Source organism: Oncorhynchus tshawytscha, unplaced genomic scaffold, assembly GCF_018296145.1.
Source record: "Oncorhynchus tshawytscha isolate Ot180627B unplaced genomic scaffold, Otsh_v2.0 Un_contig_4888_pilon_pilon, whole genome shotgun sequence".
NCBI classification, from domain to species: Eukaryota; Metazoa; Chordata; class Actinopteri; order Salmoniformes; family Salmonidae; genus Oncorhynchus; species Oncorhynchus tshawytscha.
The window spans coordinates 55,457-79,449 of record NW_024608872.1 but is presented as its reverse complement, the minus strand read 5'-3'; the positions used below and the strand labels follow the sequence as shown (position 1 = coordinate 79,449).

Here is a 23,993-nt window from a genome sequence, read left to right as displayed (position 1 = left end):
GCCCTGAGGCTAATAGTAGTAATGCTATCCTATATAAAGCAGTAGTCCCCTCCTACAACCTGTTAGCCCTGAGGCTAATAGTAGTAATGCTATCCTATATAAAGCAGTAGTCCCCTCCTACAACCTGTTAGCCCTGAGGCTAATAGTAGTAATGCTATCCTATATAAAGCAGTAGTCCCCTCCTACAACCTGTTAACCCTGAGGCTAATAGTAGTAATGCTATCCTATATAAAGCAGTAGTCCCCTCCTACAACCTGTTAGCCCTGAGGCTAATAGTAGTAGTGCTATCCTATATAAAGCAGTAGTCCCCTCCTACAACCTGTTAGCCCCGAGGCTAGGCTAATAGTAGTAATGCTATCCTATATAAAGCAGTAGTCCCCTCCTACAACCTGTTAGCCCCGAGGCTAGGCTAATAGTAGTAATGCTATCCTATATAAAGCAGTAGTCCCCTCCTACAACCTGTTAGCCCTGAGGCTAATAGTAGTAATGCTATCCTATATAAAGCAGTAGTCCCCTCCTACAACCTGTTAGCCCTGAGGCTAATAGTAGTAATGCTATCCTATATAAAGCAGTAGTCCCCTCCTACAACCTGTTAGCCCTGAGGCTAATAGTAGTAATGCTATCCTATATAAAGCAGTAGTCCCCTCCTACAACCTGTTAGCCCCGAGGCTAGGCTAATAGTAGTAATGCTATCCTATATAAATCAGTAGTCCCCTCCTACAACCTGTTAGCCCTGAGGCTAATAGTAGTAATGCTATCCTATATAAAGCAGTAGTCCCCTCCTACAACATGTTAGCCCTGAGGCTAATAGTAGTAATGCTATCCTATATAAAGCAGTAGTCCCCTCCTACAACCTGTTAGCCCCGAGGCTAGGCTAATAGTAGTAATGCTATCCTATATAAAGCAGTAGTCCCCTCCTACAACCTGTTAGCCCTGAGGCTAATAGTAGTAATGCTATCCTATATAAAGCAGTAGTCCCCTCCTACAACCTGTTAGCCCCGAGGCTAGGCTAATAGTAGTAATGCTATCCTATATAAAGCAGTAGTCTCCTCCTACAACCTGTTAGCCCTGAGGCTAGGGTAATAGTAGTAATGCTATCCTATATAAAGCAGTAGTCCCCTCCTACAACCTGTTAGCCCTGAGGCTAATAGTAGTAATGCTATCCTATATAAAGCAGTAGTCCCCTCCTACAACATGTTAGCCCTGAGGCTAATAGTAGTAATGCTATCCTATATAAAGCAGTAGTCCCCTCCTACAACATGTTAGCCTGAGGCTAGCTTATAGAGGTACTTAGGATAGCTAATACAAGTGGTTTTCCACTAAGTGCTAATCCATTGGTAGACTCAGCTTGACTGCTATTCAGTAAAAGGGGAAATGTGCAGCACACCCCCAATAGCTAACACTAGATCCCTCAAACAAACACCCCTTCTCCTCACCCTGCAATTCACACCGAGAACTAACATTCACAAGTGTTACACAGTGCTGTGTAGAGAGAGAGGGGGAGGGAGAGGGGGGGAGGGGAGGGAGGGGGAGAGGAGAGGGGGGGAGGAAGGGAGAGGGAGGGGGAGGGGGGGAGGAGAGGGGAAGAGGGGGAGGGAGAGGGGAGGGAGAGGAGAGGAGGAGGGGGAGGGGAGGGAGGGGAAGGGGGGGTAGGGGGGGGAGGGGGGAGGGGAGGGGAAGAGGGGGAGGGAGAGGAGAGGGAGAGGGGAGGGGGGAGGGAGAGGGGGGGGGGGAGAGGAGAGGGGAAGAGGGGGGGTAGGGAGAGGAGAGGGGGAAGAGGGGGGGTAGGGAGAGGAGGGGGAAGAGGGGGGAGGGAGAGGAGAGGGGAAGAGGGGGTAGGGAGAGGGGGGGAAGAGGGGAGGGGGGAGGGAGAGGAGAGGGGAAGAGGGGGAGGGGGAGGGAGAGGAGAGGGGGAAGAGGGGGGAGGAGAGGAGAGGGAGTAGGGAGGAGAGGGGAAGAGGGGGAGGGAGAGGAGAGGGAAAGGGGGAGGGAGAGGGGAGAGGAGAGGGGAAGAGGGGGGAGGGAGAGGAGAGGGGAAGAGGGGGAGGGAGAGGAGAGGGGGAAGAGGGGGAGGGAGAGGAGAGGGGAAGAGGGGGGAGGGAGAGGAGAGGGAAGAGGGGGAGGGAGAGGAGAGGGGAAGAGGGGGGGTAGGGAGAGGGGGATGGAAGTAGGAGTCAGTTAGTTAGTGGTCTGTCCTGATGAGACCACCAGAGCTCCATTCAAGCCAAAACCACCCAGAGGTTCCTGGTGACGATTAGGGCTACTGAGCCATTTACTTCATGTTCCTATTCTTCATCTTATATTATTTATTCTTATTGTTGTTGTATTGTCGAGAAGGAATCTGTAAGAAAGCCTTTCATTGGACGGTGTTTACCAAGTGTAACATACAACTAATAAAACGGAGTAGCTGTTCAGCTCCATAGAAAACCCCCACAAAGACACACGCAGAGCCAACAAGTAGAGACAAGTAGTGAGTTAAAACAACCATTCTCTACATAAGAAGAGGTTACACTCTCACACCCCGGCAGAGCCAACACACCCCCTGGCAGAGCCAACACACACTCTCACACCCCGGCAGAGCCAACACACACTCTCACACCCCGGCAGAGCCAACACACCCCCCGGCAGAGCCAACACACCCCCCCGGCAGAGCCAACACACTCCCGGCAGAGCCAACACACCCCCGGCAGAGCCAACACCCCCCCGGCAGAGCCAACACACCCCGGCAGAGCCAACACACCCCCCGGCAGAGCCAACACACCCCCCGGCAGAGCCAACAAGTAGAGACAAGTAGTGAGTCAAAACAACCGTTCTCTCCATTAGAAGAGGTTACATACACACACCCCACAACAAGTCAACTTGGAATCCAAACCTTTCCAGGCAGCATGCTAAAAAACCACAACACAGTCAAACTAGCCGGTCCACTCATTTTCGTTCCCTAGGTTTAGGGTAGTGGGGTATAGAGAGGGGTTGGCTCTGTCGCCATACATTACTGTGTCCTGAGTCAGGTGGTCCAACCACAACCTCTTCCTAGACCCCTCTTCTCGCTCCCTTCTCTTTCCCATGTGTGTTGGGTAGTCTCAGTCTGTCCTGTGTGTTGGGTAGTCTCCGGTGTCCTACCTCAGTCTGTCCTACCTCAGTCTGTCCTACCTCAGTCTGTCCTGTGTGTTGGGTAGTCTCCGGTGTCCTACCTCAGTCTGTCCTACCTCAGTCTGTCCTGTGTGTTGGGTAGTCTCTGGTGTCCTACCGCAGTCTGTCCTACCTCAGTCTGTCCTACCTCAGTCTGTCCTGTGTGTTGGGTAGTCTCCGGTGTCCTACCTCAGTCTGTCCTACCTCAGTCTGTCCTACCTCAGTCTGTCCTACCTCAGTCTGTCCTGTGTCGGTGGGTTCCTGTGTGTGTGTGTGTTGTAGTGTGTATAGTCTCCGGTGTCCTACCTCAGTCTGTCCCGTGTCAGTGGGTTCCTGTGTGTGTGTGTTGTAGTGTGTATAGTCTCCGGTGTCCTCCCTCAGTCTGTCCCGTGTGTCTGTCCTACTGTCCTCAGGTGGGTTCCTGTGTGTGTGTGTTGTAGTGTGTATAGTCTCCGGTGTCCTACCTCAGTCTGTCCCGTGTCGGTGGGTTCCTGTGTGTGTGTGTGTTGTAGTGTGTATAGTCTCCGGTGTCCTACCTCAGTCTGTCCTGTGTCGGTGGGTTCCTGTGTGTGTGTGTGTTGTAGTGTGTATAGTCTCCGGTGTCCTACCTCAGTCTGTCCCGTGTCAGTGGGTTCCTGTGTGTGTGTGTGTTGTAGTGTGTATAGTCTCCGGTGTCCTCCTCAGTCTGTCCCGTGTCGGTGGGTTCCTGTGTGTGTGTGTTGTAGTGTGTATAGTCTCCGGTGTCCTACCTCAGTCTGTCCCGTGTCGGTGGGTTCCTGTGTGTGTGTGTGTTGTAGTGTGTATAGTCTCCGGTGTCCTACCTCAGTCTGTCCCGTGTCGGTGGGTTCCTGTGTGGAGCAGGCAGCTGCAGCAGTCATTCTAACAGTCCTGATGGCCGTGCCGGGAAGCTAACTAACCACCAACCTCTCACTGACGCTAGCAGCCTGTCCTGACGCCAACCTCTCACTGAGATCCTGAGAGACACACTGAGCCCCTGTTGCCCAGGCAGACTCTGCCCTGCCTCCCCCTGTCCCGTCCCCAAACCTCCTCCCCCTCCCCTAACTCCTATTCACAGGCAAATGGTAGGCTAAATACCAGATGGGCTTGTCCCAGCAACTGCAGGACAGGCAGAGAGGGGGAGGAGGGGGGTAAGAGGGAGGAGGGAGGGGAGGACTCTGTCGCTGCCACTACAAAGCCACTTCAGCGAAAGCAAGGAAAAAGAGAGGGAAGAAGGCATGGAGGGAGGGAGGGGAGAGAGGCATGGAGGGAGGGAGGGAGGGAGAGAGAGAGAGAGAGGGAGGAGGGAGGGAGGGAGGGAGGGAGGGAGGGAGGGAGGGAGGGAGGGAGGCATGGAGGGAGGGAGGGAGGCATGGAGGGAGGGAAGAAGGCATGGAGGGAGGGAGGGAGGGAGGGAGGGAGGGAGAGAGGCATGGAGGGAGGGAGGCATCGAGGGGAGGGAGGGAGGGAGAGAGGCATGGAGGGAGGGAGAGAGGCATGGAGGGAGGGGGAGGGAGGGGGAGGGAGAGAGGCATGGAGGGAGGCATGGAGGGAGGGAGGGAGGCATGGAGGGAGGGAGGGAGGCATGGAGGGAGGGAGGGAGGGGGAGGGAGAGAGGCATGGAGGGAGGGAGGGAGGGAGAGAGGCATGGAGGGAGGCATGGAGGGAGGGAGGGAGGGAGGGAGGGAGGGAGGGAGGGAGGGAGGGAGGGAGGGAGGGAGGGAGGGAGGGAGGGAGGGAGGGAGGGAGGGGAGGGAGGGGAGGGAGAAAGGGAGGGAGAAAGGAAGGGAGAGAGGAATGGAGAGAGAAAGGGAGGGAGAAAGGGAGGGAGGGAGGGAGAGAGGAAGGGAGGGAGGGGGAGGGAGAGAGGCAGGGAGGGAGGGAGGGAGTGAGGCATGGAGGGAGAAAGGGAGAAAGGGAGAGAGGGAGGGAGGCATGGAGGAAGGGAGAGAGGCATGGAGGGAGGGAGAGAGGGAGGGAGAAAGGGAGGGAGAAAGGGAGGGAGGGAGAAAGGGAGGGAGGGAGAAAGGGAGGGAGGGAGGGAGAGAGGCATGGAGGGAGGGAGGGAGAAAGGGAGGGAGAAAAGGAGGGAGGGAGAAAGGGAGGGAGGGAGGGAGAGAGGCATGGGGGGAGGGGGAATGGGAGGGAGGGAGAGAGGGGGAGGCATGGAGGGAGGGAGAAAGGGAGGGAGGTCAAACTTGGCACTGTACTGCTACCTGGACTGTGCGAACAGCGAACACCCCTTCCCACAACACACACTCTCACGTGTACACACACACACACACTCTCACATGTACACACACACTCTCACATGTACACACACACACATCCTGTCAGACAGAGCAGGCTTAGTTTGATAGATGAGTAGAGCTGGTGCCTGTGGCCTCTACTATTGTGTCTTATTGTACACACTGGATATACACTATGAGGTTGACAAATGACTGTGGAGCGAGACGCGACCAATCAAAGGCCAGAGGCAGGCTAGCTCCTGGGGGACCTGGGAAAGCTGCATGTCTCATACCTTGTCTCTCCATAAACGGGTCTCTGTCCAACAGACAACACGTCCCTCCCATTCTGGGCTGTGTGTTCGGAACAAAGAGGAGCACGTATTGACATTGGAAGGTGCCGAGAGAAGAGTTGATCCTATAGAATATAACTGATTTATAGGAGCTCTGTGGTTGATCCTATAGAATATAACTGACTTAAAGGAGCTCTGTGGTTGATCCTATAGAATATAACTGATTTATAGGAGCTCTGTGGTTGATCCTATAGAATATAACTGATTTATAGGAGCTCTGTGGTTGATCCTATAGAATATAACTGATTTATAGGAGCTCTGTGGTTGATCCTATAGAATATAACTGATTTATAGGAGCTCTGTGGTTGATCCTATAGAATATAACTGATTTATAGGAGCTCTGTGGTTGATCCTATAGAATATAACTGACTTAAAGGAGCTCTGTGGTTGATCCTATAGAATATAACTGATTTATAGGAGCTCTGTGGTTGATCCTATAGAATATAACTGATTTATAGGAGCTCTGTGGTTGATCCTATAGAATATAACTGATTTATAGGAGCTCTGTGGTTGATCCTATAGAATATAACTGACTTATAGGAGCTCTGTGGTTGATCCTATAGAATATAACTGATTTATAGGAGCTCTGTGGTTGATCCTATAGAATATAACTGATTTATAGGAGCTCTGTGGTTGATCCTATAGAATATAACTGATTTATAGGAGCTCTGTGGTTGATCCTATAGAATATAACTGATTTATAGGAGCTCTGTGGTTGATCCTATAGAATATAACTGATTTATAGGAGCTCTGTGGTTGATCCTATAGAATATAACTGACTTATAGGAGCTCTGTGGTTGATCCTATAGAATATAACTGATTTATAGGAGCTGTGTGGTTGATCCTATAGAATATAACTGACTTAAAGGAGCTCTGTGGTTGATCCTATAGAATATAACTGATTTATAGGAGCTCTGTGGTTGATCCTATAGAATATAACTGATTTATAGGAGCTGTGTGGTTGATCCTATAGAATATAACTGACTTATAGGAGCTCTGTGGTTGATCCTATAGAATATAACTGATTTATAGGAGCTCTGTGGTTGATCCTATAGAATATAACTGACTTATAGGAGCTCTGTGGTTGATCCTATAGAATATAACTGATTTATAGGAGCTCTGTGGTTGATCCTATAGAATATAACTGACTTATAGGAGCTCTGTGGTTGATCCTATGACTGGGTCTCTTCAGGACTGTTGACAGAGAGGCTGCTAGGGGCTTTGACATGCTAATTTACTCCTTTGATTGGTTAAGAAGCAGGAAGTGTGTGTCGGTCCGTGGGGTCTCGGTGTAGGCTGAGGTTCTCTGAGACGCTGCAGGATATCAATATCCTCCCGATCAATAACCTGATCAATAATCTGTGCCGCTCACAGCCTGTTACACCACACTGCACCGTGACCAAACCACAGAGGAACCTATCAATACTCCTTCTGTCAGGTCAAATACACAACAATACATCCCATCTGGCTACTGGGACAGTAATACATCCCATCTAGTTACTGGGGCAGTAATACATCCCCAACTAATTACTGGGGCAGTAACACATCCCCATCTAGCTACTGGGGCAGTAATACATCCCATCTGGCTACTGGGACAGTAATACATCCCATCTAGTTACTGGGGCAGTAATACATCCCCAACTAATTACTGGGGCAGTAACACATCCCCATCTAGCTACTGGGGCAGTAATACATCCCCATCTAGTTACTGGGGCAGTAATATTGGACAAAACATTTGGACCACTATACTATAATTACTGGGGCAGTAACACATCCCCATCTAGCTACTGGGGCAGTAATACATCCCCATCTAATTACTGGGGCAGTAACACATCCCCATCTAGCTACTGGGGCAGTAATACATCCCATCTAGCTACTGGGGCAGTAATACATCCCAGTCTAGCTACTGGGGCAGTAATACATCCCCATCTAGCTACTGGGGCAGTAATACATCCCATCTAGTTACTGGGGCAGTAATCCGTACCCATCTAGTTACCGGGGAGTAATACATCACCCATCTAGCTACCGGGGCAGTAATACATCCCATCTGGCTACTGGGGCAGTAATACATCCCATCTAGCTACTGGGGCAGTAATACATCCCCATCTAGCTACTGGGGCAGTAATACATCCCCATCTAGCTACTGGGGCAGTAATACATCCCATCTAGCTACCGGGGCAATAATACATCCCATCTAGTTACTGGGGCAGTAATACATCCCCATCTAGTTACTGGGGCAGTAATACATCCCCATCTAGCTACCGGGGCAGTAATACATCCCCATCTAGTTACTGGGGCAGTAATATTGGACAAAACATTTGGACCACTATGCTATGGCTCTGATCCAATGTCCATACCTGTACCCTGCTACCCTGCTTAAAATGAAGCTATGTGCACTAGTTAGAATTAAGGTATGCATTGGGCATGCATTCTAAGTGGAATATTAGTTTGGATATTGGAAGGTAGATTAGGACTGTGTTAGGAAAGTAGATTAGGACTATGCTAGGAAGGTAGATTAGGAAGGTAGATTAGGACTGTGTTAGGAAGGTAGATTAGGACTGTGCTAGGAAGGTAGATTAGGAAGGTAGATTATGACTGTGTTAGGAAGGTAGATTAGGACTGTGCTAGGAAGGTAGATTAGGACTGTGTTAGGAAGGTAGATTAGGACTGTGTTAGGAAGGTAGATTAGGAAGGTAGATTAGGACTGTGTTAGGAAGGTAGATTAGGACTGTGTTAGGAAGGTAGATTAGGAAGGTAGATTAGGACTGTGTTAGGAAGGTAGATTAGGACTGTGTTAGGAAGGTAGATTAGGAAGGTAGATTAGGACTGTGTTAGGAAGGTAGATTAGGACTGTGTGAGGAAGGTAGTGTTAGCAGCAGGCCTTGTCTCCAGGGTGGTAGCTCTAGCTAGCTGGTTACATTGTAAGCGTTGGGTGTTAGCAGCAGGCCTTGTCTCCAGGGCGGTAGCACTAGCTAGCTGGTTACATTGTAAGCGTTGGGTGTTAGCGGAAGGCCTTGTCTCCAGGGCGGTAGCACTAGCTAGCTGCTAGCTGGTTACATTGTAAGCGTTGGGTGTTAGCGGCAGGCCTTGTCTCCAGGGCGGTAGCACTAGCTAGCTGCTAGCTGGTTACATTGTAAGCGTTGGGTGTTAGTGGCAGGCCTTGTCTCCAGGGTGGTAGCACTAGCTAGCTGGTTACATTCTGATTACGTTCTGTTCTCACGACTGATCGTTCTGATATCTCTACAGTGGACTCACGACTGATCGTTCTGATATCTCTACAGTGGACTCACGACTGATCGTTCTGATATCTCTACAGTGGACTCACGACTGATCGTTCTGATATCTCTACAGTGGACTCACGACTGATCGTTCTGATATCTCTACAGTGGACTCGTGACTGATCGTTCTGATATCTCTACAGTGGAATCACGACTGATCGTTCTGATATCTCTACAGTGGACTCACGACTGATCATATCCCTATCACGACTGATCGTTCTGATATCTCTACAGTGGACTCACGACTGATCGTTCTGATATCTCTACAGTGGACTCACGACTGATCGTTCTGATATCTCTACAGTGGACTCACGACTGATCGTTCTGATATCTCTACAGTGGACTCACGACTGATCGTTCTGATATCTCTACAGTGGACTCACGACTGATCGTTCTGATATCTCTACAGTGGAGTCACGACTGATCGTTCTGATATCTCTACAGTGGACTCACGACTGATCGTTCTGATATCTCTACAGTGGACTCACGACTGATCGTTCTGATATCTCTACAGTGGACTCGTGACTGATCGTTCTGATATCTCTACAGTGGACTCACGACTGATCGTTCTGATATCTCTACAGTGGACTCGTGACTGATCGTTCTGATATCTCTACAGTGGACTCACGACTGATCGTTCTGATATCTCTACAGTGGACTCACGACTGATCGTTCTGATATCTCTACAGTGGACTCGTGACTGATCGTTCTGATATCTCTACAGTGGACTCGTGACTGATCGTTCTGATATCTCTACAGTGGACTCGTGACTGATCGTTCTGATATCTCTACAGTGGACTCACGACTGATCGTTCTGATATCTCTACAGTGGACTCGTGACTGATCGTTCTGATATCTCTACAGTGGAGTCACGACTGATCGTTCTGATATCTCTACAGTGGACTCACGACTGATCGTTCTGATATCTCTACAGTGGACTCGTGACTGATCGTTCTGATATCTCTACAGTGGACTCACGACTGATCGTTCTGATATCTCTACAGTGGAGTCACGACTGATCGTTCTGATATCTCTACAGTGGACTCACGACTGATCGTTCTTGCACAGCCTTTTGTATTCCTCTCAGACATGTGAGACTTCATCACACCCACACACACACACCCACGCTCGCACGCACGCTCGCACGCACCCACACACACACCCACGCTCGCTCGCACGCACACGCACACACCCAAGCACTGTACTCTGTCTTTGGGACCATCTGGTGCCTAAGGAGGTTACTGACCGGCATGCGACATGCTGGGAAGGGGCAGACCACATACGATGCACCCCGGCCCATACCCCAAACACCCCTGTCTACCCCTTACCCCCCCGTCTCCAAACCCCCACCCCCTGTCTCCTATCCCGTGTCCCCCAGGCCAAATCACAATCACAGCACAAGTCAATGATCAGCGCAGCGCTTCACTTTCAATGGGAGATGATCAGTGCGATGTGTAAATCTGCCCTTTAGTCACAAACACCCTCCTCCTCCTCCTCCCTTCACCTCAGCGCTAACTGTCACTTTCCCCTGATCTGTGACGGGGCTGTCGGTCGGTTCGGCTGGAGGGGTTAGAATACGTGTCAGAGCACGGGGCTGTTGGTCGGTTTGGCTGGAGGGGTTAGAATACGTGTCAGAGCACAGGGCTGTCGGTCGGTTTGGCTGGAGGGGGGTTAGAATACGTGTCAGAGCACGGGGCTGTTGGTCGGTTTGGCTGGAGGGGTTAGAATACGTGTCAGAGCACAGGGCTGTTGGTCGGTTTGGCTGGAGGGGTTAGAATACGTGTCAGAGCACAGGGCTGTCGGTCGGTTTGGCTGGAGGGGTATAGAATACGTGTCAAAGCACAGGGCTGTCGGTCGGTTTGGCTGGAGGGGTTAGAATACGTGTCAGAGCACAGGGCTGTCGGTCGGTTTGGCTGGAGGGGTTAGAATACGTGTCAGAGCACAGGGCTGTCGGTCGGTTTGGCTGGAGGGGTTAGAATACGTGTCAGAGCACAGGGCTGTCGGTCGGTTTGGCTGGAGGGGTTAGAATACGTGTCAGAGCACAGGGCTGTCGGTCGGTTTGGCTGGAGGGGTTAGAATACGTGTCAGAGCACAGGGCTGTCGGTCGGTTTGGCTGGAGGGGTATAGAATACGTGTCAAAGCACAGGGCTGTCGGTCGGTTTGGCTGGAGGGGTTAGAATACGTGTCAGAGCACAGGGCTGTCGGTCGGTTTGGCTGGAGGGGTTAGAATACGTGTCAGAGCACAGGGCTGTCGGTCGGTTTGGCTGGAGGTGTTAGAATACGTGTCAGAGCACAGGGCTGTCGGTCGGTTTGGCTGGAGGGGTTAGAATACGTGTCAGAGCACAGGGCTGTCGGTCGGTTTGGCTGGAGGGGTTAGAATACGTGTCAGAGCACAGGGCTGTCGGTCGGTTTGGCTGGAGGGGTTAGAATACGTGTCAGAGCACAGGGCTGTCGGTCGGTTTGGCTGGAGGGATATAGAATACGTGTCAAAGCACAGGGCTGTCGGTCGGTTTGGCTGGAGGGGTTAGAATACGTGTCAGAGCACAGGGCTGTCGGTCGGTTTGGCTGGAGGGGTTAGAATACGTGTCAGAGCACAGGGCTGTCGGTCGGTTTGGCTGGAGGGGTTAGAATACGTGTCAGAGCACAGGGCTGTCGGTCGGTTTGGCTGGAGGGGTTAGAATACGTGTCAGAGCACAGGGCTGTGGTGTGGATGTGGATTGGCATTGTGTGGCATCCCTACTCTGTGGGACAGAAGAACACACAGAGTTGGTGGAACACAAACAATGTCTATATTTGGTCCAATACATGTCTTTATCTTCCTGTCACAGCTTTCGGAGAGACTTCCAGAACTTTTTCTGTTTGTCCTTGAGGATAACAAAAAGCATGTCAACTCAGTAAACTATATGGGTCATTGGATACAGCGCTTTCGGGAAGTATTGACTTTTCCCACAGTTTGTTACGTTACAGCCTTAATCTAAAATGGATTAAATTCATTTATTTCAATCTACACACAATACACCATAACAATTGTGATGTCATTATGGGGTATTGTGATGTCATTATGTGGTATTGTGATGTCATTATGGGGTATTGTGATGTCATTATGGTTTATTGTGATGTCAATATGGGGTATTGTGATGTCAATATGGGGTATTGTGATGTCATTATGGGGTATTGTGATGTCATTATGGGCTATTGTGTGTAGATTGATGAGGAAATAAATGAATTTAATCTAACAAAAACGGACCTGGTACGGACCATCACCATGTACTAGTATGGACCATCACCATGTACTGGTATGGACCATCACTATGTACTGGTATGGACCATCACCATGTACTGGTATGGACCATCACTATGTACTGGTACAGTCAATTACCATGTACTGGTATGGACCATCACCATGTACTGGTATGGACCATCACCATGTACTGGTATGGACCATCACCATGTACTGGTATGGACCATCACCATGTACTGGTACGGGCCATCACCATGTACTGGTACGGACCATTACTATGTACTGGTATGGACCCTCACTATGTACTGGTACGGACCCTCACTACGTACTGGTACGGACCCTTACTACGTACTGGTACGGACCATCACCATGTACTGGTATGGACCATCACCATGTACTGTTTTTTTTGTACTGGAAGATTGCTTTGTGAGGCCAGACTGTTGGGCTTGACAATGAGCAATGAAGTTGGGAAAGAGCGAGACAAACAGATCTGGGACCAGGCTAGTGGAAGATAATACCAAACCCAGTCAAGTTCCTTCAGGCTGGGCTGATCTGGGACCAGGCTAGTGGAAGATAATACCAAACCCAGTCAGGTTCCTTCAGGCTGGGCTGATCTGGGACCAGGCTAGTGGAAGATAATACCAAACCCAGTCAGGTTCCTTCAGGCTGGGCTGATCTGGGACCAGGCTAGTGGAAGATAATACCAAACCCAGTCAGGTTCCTTCAGGCTGGGCTGGGCTGATCTGGGACCAGGCTAGTGGAAGATAATACCAAACCCAGTCAGGTTCCTTCAGGCTGGGCTGAATTACAAAGAGATGGGTGTTGTTCCTACATGAAGACCAGGTCTTCTGTGTTGTGTCATATCCCTGTTGTCTATCTGTGTCTTTTGATTTACATTAACACAGCTAGCAGCTCAATATGGTTAACATTAACACAGCTAACAGCTCAATATGGTTAACATTAACACAGCTAACAGCTCAATATGGTTAACATTAACACAGCTAACAGCTCAATATGGTTAACATTAACACAGCTAACAGCTCAATATGGTTAACATTAACACAGCTAACAGCTACCAGCTCAATATGGTTAACATTAACACAGCTAACAGCTAACAGCTCAATATGGTTAACATTAACACAGCTAGCAGCTCAATATGGTTAACATTAACACAGCTAACAGCTCAATATGGTTAACATTAACACAGCTAACAGCTCAATATGATTAACATTAACACAGCTAACAGCTAACAGCTCAATATGATTAACATACCTAACAGCTCAATATGGTTAACATTAACACAGCTAACAGCTCAATATGGTTAACATTAACACAGCTAACAGCTAGCAGCTCAATATGATTCACATTAACACAGCTAACAGCTCAATATGGTTAACATTAACACAGCTAACAGCTCAATATGGTTAAATTTAACACAGCTAACAGCTCAATATGGTTAACATTAACACAGCTAACAGCTCAATATGGTTAAATTTAACACAGCTAACAGCTCAATATGGTTAACATTAACACAGCTAATGGCTCAATATGGTTAACATTAACACATCTAACAGCTCAATATGGTTAACATTAACACAGCTAGCAGCTCAATATGGTTAACATTAACACAGCTAACAGCTCAATATGGTTAACATTAACACAGCTAGCAGCTCAATATGGTTAACATTAACACAGCTAACAGCTAGCAGCTCAATATGGTTAACATTAACACAGCTAACAGCTAACAGCTCAATATGATTTACATTAACACAGCTAACAGCTCAATATGGTTAACATTAACACAGCTAACAGCTCAATATGATTAACATTAACACAGCTAACAGCTCAATATGATTAACATACCTAACAGCTCAATATGGTTAACATTAACACAGCTAACAGCTAGCAGCTCAATATGGTTAACATTAACACAGCTAACAGCTAGCAGCTCAATATGGTTAACATTAACACAGCTAACAGCTAGCAGCTCAATATGGTTAACATTAACACAGCTAACAGCTCAATATGATTTACATTAACACAGCTAACAGCTAACAGCTCAATATGGTTAACATTAACACAGCTAACAGCTAGCAGCTCAATATGGTTAACATTAACACAGCTAACAGCTACCAGCTCAATATGGTTAACATTAACACAGCTAGCAGCTCAATATGGTTAACATTAACACAGCTAACAGCTCAATATGATTAACATACCTAACAGCTCAATATGGTTAACATTAACACAGCTAACAGCTAGCAGCTCAATATGGTTAACATTAACACAGCTAACAGCTCAATATGGTTAACATCAACACAGCTAACAGCTCAATATGTCAACAGATGGTAGGAGATAGTGTAGCTCTGCTAACACCCACACCGGGGTCCCTCTGCCGTGGTTTGAGGGGAGGAAGAGAGGAGGGGGGAGAACAAGGTGGGAGGGGTGCTATGATTATGCTAATCTGTAAATGTGATACTGATCATTCTGTAGGGAGGACAGCTGTTGTGGGCTGTAGTCATGGCTGCTGACCCTGAGAGAGAGAGGGACTGTCTGTCTGCAGAGAGAGAGAGACATCATCCCATATACCACCCTATTCCCTATATAGTGCACTACTTTAGACCAGAGGCCTATGGCACCCTATTCCCTATATAGTGCACTACTTTATACCAGAGCCCTATGACACCCTATTCCCTATATAGTGCATTACTTTAGACCAGAGCCCTATGGCACCCTATTCCTATATAGTGCACTACTTTTCACCAGAGACCTATAGGGAACAGGGTGCCATTTGGAACACAGCCATGGAGACTGGTGGAGAATGTAGTTGTAGTTAGCAGCTGTGACTGGAGGGGCGACTGGCTGGCTGGCTGGATGGATGGCTGGCTGGCTGGCTGACTGGCTAGCTGGCTAGCTGGCTGGCTGACCGGCTGACTGACTGGCTAGCTGACTGGCTGGCTGACTGGCTGGCTGACTGGCTAGCTGACTGGCTGGCTGACTGACTGGCTGGCTGGACACTGAGCGATAAACATTGATAGAGGGCTGCTGATATTTTAGTGTCTGAGAGTATTGGCTCTGGAGAGACAACAGACGACAAGCTTGGCTGACTGACTGGCTGGCTAGCTAACTGGCTGGCTGACTGACTGACTGGCTGGCTGACTGGCTGGCTACTGAGTGATAAACATTGATAGAGGGCTGCTGATATTTTAGTGTCTGAGAGTATTGGCTCTGGAGAGACAACAGACGACAAGCTTGGCTGACTGACTGGCTGGCTAGCTGACTGGCTGGCTGACTGACTGACTGACTGGCTGGCTACTGAGTGATAAACATTGATAGAGGGCTGCTGATATTTTAGTGTCTGAGAGTATTGGCTCTGGAGAGACAACAGACGACAAGCTTGGCTGACTGACTGGCTGACTGACTGACTGGCTGACTGACTGGCTGACTGGCTGGCTGACTGGCTGACTGACTGACTGGCTGGCTGACTGGCTGGCTACTGAGTGATAAACATTGATAGAGGGCTGCTGATATTTTAGTGTCTGAGAGTATTGGCTCTGGAGAGACAACAGACGACCAGCTTGGCTGAACTGACTCAGTATTATTCCGTATGAGAAGGCTACCAGAAAGTAAAATACACTCGTTCAGGGGTTCAATCGGGTTCATCACATCATCTATGCCCAGTTCAAAGTCAAACCCTGGAACAGGTTTGTCAAGTCAGACATTTTCTTCAGCAGACTGTTAACGAGTTTAAATTGAGGACCGACAGATAGACCTCTCTATTGGTTAATGTTTATGGAGTTGGTTAACTTGTCTTTAATACTGTTCTGTCTAATTCTCTACAGCAGCTCAGAGCTTACAGTATGCCTTGTCTAAGATCCTGTTCTGTCTAAGTCTCTACAGAGCTTACAGTATGCCCTGTCTAAGATCCTGTTCTGTCTAAGTCTCTACAGAGCTTACAGTATGCCTTGTCTAAGATCCTGTTCTGTCTAAGTCTCTACAGAGCTTACAGTATGCCCTGTCTAAGATCCTGTTCTGTCTAAGTCTCTACAGCAGCTCAGAGCTTACAGTATGCCTTGTCTAAGATCTGACTGAGACAAGGAAGTGACTGACAATGTTGTGACCTCACTCTCTCTCACACACACACTGTGTGTATGGCTGTGGTGAGAGACAATTGTATGTCAAGGCAGTGAAGTCACAGGTCACTGAGAGAGCTCTTTGTAACACAGTGTGTCTACAGTCCCTCCTGACACTGCTCTAAGACACACACACACACACACACACACACACACACACACACACACACACACACACACACACACACACACACACACACACACACACACACACACACACACACACACACACACACACACACACACACACACACACTAGAGGTGTGTGGTCTGCTGTTTGTTCACCCGCACAGACCCACAATTACTAATAGCCCATCCGTAACCACCAGTCAGATCCCTGTTTATTCTCTATATTTTTGGTTAGGTACTCTAGTTTTTGTATATCTATGTTTTCTTTTTCTTTGTTGGCCTAGCATGGTTGCCAATCAGAGGCAGCTGTATATCGTTGTCTCTGATTGGGGATCATACTTAGGCAGCCATTTTTCCTATCGGTCAAGTTCTCTCTGTCATCTCCACTCCTTTAAGGATCAAAAATATATTTTTTTAGGGACCAGGGAGAAAATGCAATAAAAATAACTGACGGGAAATGATTTTCTGCATCAGTTTGACCCGTAGAAAGGAAAATAGAAAGCTGTGAAAAACAACCCAACATGTTTCTGATCAGATGTCAGGTCGGCTTGGATGCATATTGTATGTGTTTGAAATACTATCATATTTTATGACGCTGATAAAGATAGCACCTTTACAGAAGATCCCTTACTACACATTGACATTCTTTCTAGATGCTGATAAAGATAGCACCTTTACAGACGGTCCCTTACTACACATTCACATTCTCTCTAGATGCTGATAAAGATAGCACCTTTACAGACTGATAAAGTCCCTTTACAGACGGTCCCTTACTACATTCACATTCTCTCTAGATGCTGATAAAGAGGGTACCTTTACAGACAGTCCCTAACTACACATTCACATTCTCTCAAGATACTGATAAAGATATCACATTTGCAGACGATCCCTATCTTTATCAGTATCTTGAGAGAATGTGAATGTGTAGTTAGGGACCATCTGTAAATGTGCTAACTACACATTCACATTCTCTCTAGATGCTGATAAAGAGGGACCTTTACAGACGGTCCCTAACTATACACTCACATTCACTCTAGATGCTGATAAAGATAGGGACCGTCTATAAAGGTGCTAACTACACATTCACATTCTCTCTAGATGCTGAAAGAAATAAATCATATTTCTCCACATCTGTTCCCGAATCAAAATGTACATTTGGTGGATCATTTTACTGCAAGAAATACTTCAATCTGCAGGAGTTACAGTCAAACAAAGAAGAAAAGCTAAAACGGATAAAACACACCCTATGGAAGGATCCGGATAAAACACACCCTATGGAAGGATCCGGATAAAACACACCCTATGGAAGGATCCGGATAAAACACACCCTATGGAAGGATCCTGATAAAACACACCTATGGAAGGATCCGGATGGAAGGATCCGGATAAAACACACCCTATGGAAGGATCCGGATAAAACACACCCTATGGAAGGATCCTGATAAAACACACCCTATGGAAGGATCCGGATAAAAAACACACCCTATGGAAGGATCCGGATAAAACACACCCTATGGAAGGATCCGGATAAAAACACACCCTATGGAAGGATCCGGGAAGGATCCGGATAAACACACCCTATGGAAGGATCCGGATAAAACACACCCTATGGAAGGATCCGGATAAAACACACCCTATGGAAGGATCCGGATAAAACACACCCTATGGAAGGATCCGGATAAAACACACCCTATGGAAGGATCCGGGATAAAACACACCCTATGGAAGGATCCGGATAAAACACACCCTATGGAAGGATCCGGATAAAACACACCCTATGGAAGGATCCGGATAAAACACACCCTATGGAAGGATCCGGATAAAACACACCCTATGGAAGGATCCGGATAAAACACACACCCTATGGAAGGATCCGGATAAAACACACCCTATGGAAGGATCCGGATAAAACACACCCTATGGAAGGATCCGGATAAAACACACCCTATGGAAGGATCCGGATAAAACACACCCTATGGAAGGATCCGGATAAAACACACCCTATGGAAGGATCCGGATAAAACACACCCTATGGAAGGATCCGGATAAAACACACCCTATGGAAGGATCCGGATAAAACACACCCTATGGAAGGATCCGGATAAAACACACCCTATGGAAGGATCCGGATAAAACACACCCTATGGAAGGATCCGGATAAAACACACCCTATGGAAGGATCCGGGATAAAACACACCCTATGGAAGGATCCGGATAAAACACACCCTATGGAAGGATCCGGATAAAACACACCCTATGGAAGGATCCGGAAGGATAAAACACACCCTATGGAAGGATCCGGATAAAACACACCCTATGGAAGGATCCGGATAAAACACACCCTATGGAAGGATCCGGATAAAACACACCCTATGGAAGGATCCGGATAAAACACACCCTATGGAAGGATCCGGATAAAAACACACCCTATGGAAGGATCCGGATAAAACACACCCTATGGAAGGATCCGGAAAAACACACCCTATGGAAGGATCCGGATAAAACACACCCTATGGAAGGATCCGGATAAAACACACCCTATGGAAGGATCCGGATAAAACACACACCCTATGGAAGGATCCGGATAAAACACACCCTATGGAAGGATCCGGATAAAACACACCCTATGGAAGGATCCGGATAAAACACACCCTATGGAAGGATCCGGATAAAACACACCCTATGGAAGGATCCTGATAAAACACACCCTATGGAAGGATCCGGATAAAACACACCCTATGGAAGGATCCGGATAAAACACACCCTATGGAAGGATCCGATAAAACACACCCTATGGAAGGATCCGGATAAAACACACCCTATGGAAGGATCCTGATAAAACACACCCTATGGAAGGATCCGGATAAAACACACCCTATGGAAGGATCCGGATAAAAAACACACCCTATGGAAGGATCCTGGATAAAACACACCCTATGGAAGGATCCTGATAAAACACACCCTATGGAAGGATCCGGATAAAACACACCCTATGGAAGGATCCACCCTGGATAAAACACACCCTATGGAAGGATCCGGATAAAACAGGAAGGATCCGGATAAAACACACCCTATGGAAGGATCGGATAAAACACACCCTATGGAAGGATCCGGATAAAACACACCCTATGGAAGGATCCGATAAAACACACCCTATGGAAGGATCCGGATAAAACACACCCTATGGAAGGATCCGGATAAAACACACCCTATGGAAGGATCCGGATAAAACACACCCTATGGAAGGATCCGGATAAAACACACCCTATGGAAGGATCCGGATAAAACACACCCTATGGAAGGATCCGGATAAAACACACACCCTATGGAAGGATCCGGATAAAACACACCCTATGGAAGGATCCGGATAAAACACACCCTAAAGGATCAAAAACCACTATGGAAGGATCCTGATAAAACACACCCTATGGAAGGATCCGGATAAAACACACCCTATGGAAGGATCCGATAAAACACACCCTATGGAAGGATCCACACCCTATGGAAGGATCCGATAAAACACACCCTATGGAAGGATCCGGATAAAACACACCCTATGGAAGGATCCGGATAAAAACACACCCTATGGAAGGATCCTGATAAAACACACCCTATGGAAGGATCCGGATAAAACAGGAAGGATCCTGATAAAACAAACCCTATGGAAGGATCCGGATAAAACACACCCTATGGAAGGATCCGGATAAAACACACCCTATGGAAGGATCCGGATAAAACACACCCTATGGAAGGATCCGGATAAAACAAACCCTATGGAAGGATCCTATGGAAGGATAAAAAACACACCCTATGGAAGGATCCGGATAAAACACACCCTATGGAAGGATCCCTATGGAAGGATCCGGATAAAACACACCCTATGGAAGGATCCTGATAAAACAAACCCTATGGAAGGATCCGGATAAAACACACCCTATGGAAGGATCCGGATAAAACACACCCTATGGAAGGATCCGGATAAAACACACCCTATGGAAGGATCCTGATAAAGGACATAAAACACCCCTATGGAAGGATCCTGATAAAACAAACCCTATGGAAGGATCCTGATAAAACAAATCCTAACGAAATAGCATGTGCCACACCGGAGTCTTGTGAATGATGCTGAGGCAGTAAAGAGAGCCTGAGACAGAGAAAGACACACCCTATGGGGATCAAGATAGAGAGAGAAAAGGAAGATCCGGATGAGAGGAGAGATAAAGAGAGAGAGAGAAGAATGAGAGAGAAAACAGAGAGAGAAGGAAGAGAGAAACAAACCCTATGGAGAGAGAATGAGAGAGATAGAACAGAGAGAATGAGAGAGAGATAAAAGAGAAAGGATGAGAGAAAAGATGGAAGATCCGGATAAACACACCCTAGAGAGAGAGAATGAGAGAGAAGAGAGAGAGAGAATGAGAGAGAGAGAGAATGAGAGAAAGACAGAGAGAATGAGAGAGAGAGAGAGAGATGAAGAGAGAGAGAGAGAGAGATAAGAGAATGAGAGAAAGACAGGAAGGATGATAAAACACACCCTAGAGAGAGAGAATGAAAGAGAGAAGGATGAGAAAAAGAGACCCTATGAGGAGATAGAGAGAAGAGAAAGAGAATATGAGGAGAAAGACAGACCCTAGAAGAGAGAGAGAATGAGAGAGAGAGAGAGATGAAGGATGAGAGAGAGAGACAGGGTGAGAGAGGAAGGATGAAAGACAGAGAGAGAAAGTGAGATAGCAGTTCCTCTTACCTTGTCGAAGAACTCGTAGAGACGTACGGTCTTGTCGATGTTGGTCTTGGTGTCTTCTACCCTCTGGGAGAAGTCGTGCAGGTGGACCCAGAAGGATCGAACTTTGACCTCGTACACCTGCAGCTCGGCTGACGACAAGTCTTCCCAACGTTCGAGACGTTTCAGCAGCGCCTGATGGAAGAGGTCTTGTCGATGTTGCGCCGCCTCCCTTACAGTGTTCCTATAGGACAGAACAGACAGTCAACTCTAACCATTACAGTGTTCCTGATAGGACAGAACAGACAGTCAACTCTAACCATTACAGTGCTCCTATAGGACAGAACAGACAGTCAACTCTAACCATTACAGTGTTCCTATAGGACAGAACAGACAGTCAACTCTAACCCTTACAGTGCTCCTATAGGACAGAACAGACAGTCAACTCTAACCCTTACAGTGTTCCTATAGGACAGAACAGACAGTCAACTCTAACCCTTACAGTGCTCCTATAGGACAGAACAGACAGTCAACTCTAACCATTACAGTGTTCCTATAGGACAGAACAGACAGTCAACTCTAACCAAAGACCTTACAGTGCTCACTATAGGACAGAACAGACAGTCAACTCTAACCCCGTTACAGTGTTCCTATAGGACAGAACAGACAGTCAACTCTAACCCTTACAGTGCTCCTATAGGACAGAACAGACAGTCAACTCTAACCCTTACAGTGCTCCTATAGGACAGAACAGACAGTAACTTGTATAGCTCACACACACACACCGGTAGGATTGTCAAATGTTTGCCTGTCGACATTACTTAACACCTCTGAACAAAATGTCGGCAGTCAATCTCTTTGTGTTCACACAGCAAAGACCTTGACGTCGTCAGTCACTCAGCCCTGTTAACATACTCCAAACCTGAAGGTGGCAGTAGTGTTGTTTGGCAACGCATGTCCGTGTTATAAGCTTAGTTTATGGTCTAGATTCCAATGTTATCTAGCTATCTAGCTAGCTGCGCTAATGTTGCTATTTTGTATAAAGCCCCTGTAGATAACAGCCAGATCCCACAGCTAGATAACTAAAAAACATTATCAACTGAATTCACTCTCCATGATCCCATACTGCCAGTGGCAGCCCATGGCCAAATGTTTAGCTAACAAACGTTAGCATATTCGCCATTATAGCGCAACATAGCTATAATGCTAGCTAAGGACACTGCACTAAGTCGGCAGCTAATTGACAGGCAGCTGTTTCATGGAAACTGATCCATTGTGATTTAATTATAATGTGAATACTAGCTAGTATTGCCATTATAATTATAATGTGGTTGTTAGCTAGCATGGCCATTATAATGTGGTTGTTAGCTAGCATGGAGGTAGTATTTAATGTCAATACATTATCAATACATTATAATGTGGTTGTTAGCTAGCATGGCCATTATAATGTGGTTGTTAGCTAGCATGGAGGTAGTATTTAATGTCAATACATTATCAATACATTATAATGTGGTTGTTAGCTAGCATGGCCATTATGATGTGGTTGTTAGCTAGCATGGAGGTAGTATTTAGTGTTTGTGTGCATTGTGTCTGTGCACGATCCCATAGTCTACATTATGAAGTGATACTGGCCCATGACATGTAACCGTGGATGTCAGTCAGTCAGCCAGCCAGTCAGACAGCCAGTCAGACAGCCAGTCAGCCAGCCAGTCAGTCAGCCAGACAGACAGTCAGTCAGCCAGTCAACCAGTCAGTCAGTCAGTCAGAGGTACCTACGTAGGCAGCAGTGTAGAGGGAGAGAGAGACAGCCAGCCAGTCAGTCAGTCAGTCAGTCAGTCAGTCAGCCAGCCAGTCAGCAAGTCAGCAAGTCAGTCAGTCAGTCAGTCAGAGGTACCTACGTAGGCAGCAGTGTAGAAGTCTCTGAAGAGGGTCTGTTTCCTGTGCAGCTGCTCCAGAGAATCCTCCAGCTCTCCGAGCGTTCTCAGACGACTCTCTCCAACCTCCTCAATCCAGTCACTCACCTGCACACACACACACACACACACACAGGTCAATATGTTACTATTCCCTCTACTAGAATCCTCCAGCTCTCTGAGCGTTCTCAGACGGCTCTCTCCTAACTTTATTATACACAGATTTAAAATATCTATTGACAACAAATGTTTATTTTGGGACTGTTCTTATGTCAGAAGATGTTGGAGTGAGTCAGATGATGTTGTTGGAGTGAGTTAGATGAGGTTGGAGTGAGTTAGAAGAGGTTGGAGTGAGTCAGAAGAGGTTGGAGTGAGTCAGAAGAGGTTGGAGTTAGTCAGAAGAGGTTGGAGTGAGTCGGAGTGAGTCAGAAGATGTTGGAGTGAGTCAGAAGATGTTGGAGTGAGTCAGAGGATGTTTGAGTGAGTTAGAGGATGTTGGAGTGAGGAGTGAGTCAGAAGATGTTGGAGTGAGGAGTGAGTTAGAAGATGTTGGAGTGAGTTAGAGGATGTTGGAGTGAGTCAGATGATGTTGGAGGGATGTTGGAGTGAGTTAGAAGATGTTTGAGTGAGTCAGAAGATGTTGGAGTGAGTCAGAAGATGTTGGAGTGAGTTAGAAGATGTTGGAGTGAGTCAGAAGAGGTTGGAGTGAGGAGTGAGTTAGATGATGTTAGAGTGAGTCAGAAGATGTTGGAGTGAGTCAGAAGATGTTGGAGTGAGTTAGAAGATGTTGGAGTGAGTCAGAAGATGTTGGAGTGAGTCAGAAGATGCTGGAGTGAGTCAGAAGATGCTGGAGTGAGTCAGAAGATGCTGGAGTGAGT

At 47.4% G+C, this 23,993-nt stretch overlaps 1 protein-coding gene across 1 annotated transcript in view; it reads right to left on the bottom strand.

Moving 5' to 3' along the window:
• Nucleotides 1-21,634: 21,634 nt before the first annotated feature.
• Nucleotides 21,635-23,993, bottom strand: part of LOC121843912 (pleckstrin homology domain-containing family G member 4B-like) — a 42,114-nt gene continuing 39,755 nt past the window's right edge. Inside the window, exons 9-10 of the mRNA XM_042313785.1 lie at nucleotides 23,101-23,223; nucleotides 21,635-21,667 (exon numbers count right to left, since the gene is read on the bottom strand). Coding sequence (XP_042169719.1) covers nucleotides 21,650-21,667; nucleotides 23,101-23,223 — 141 coding nt within the window. The 3' untranslated portion in view covers nucleotides 21,635-21,649. The remainder of the gene's footprint in view (nucleotides 21,668-23,100; nucleotides 23,224-23,993) is intronic.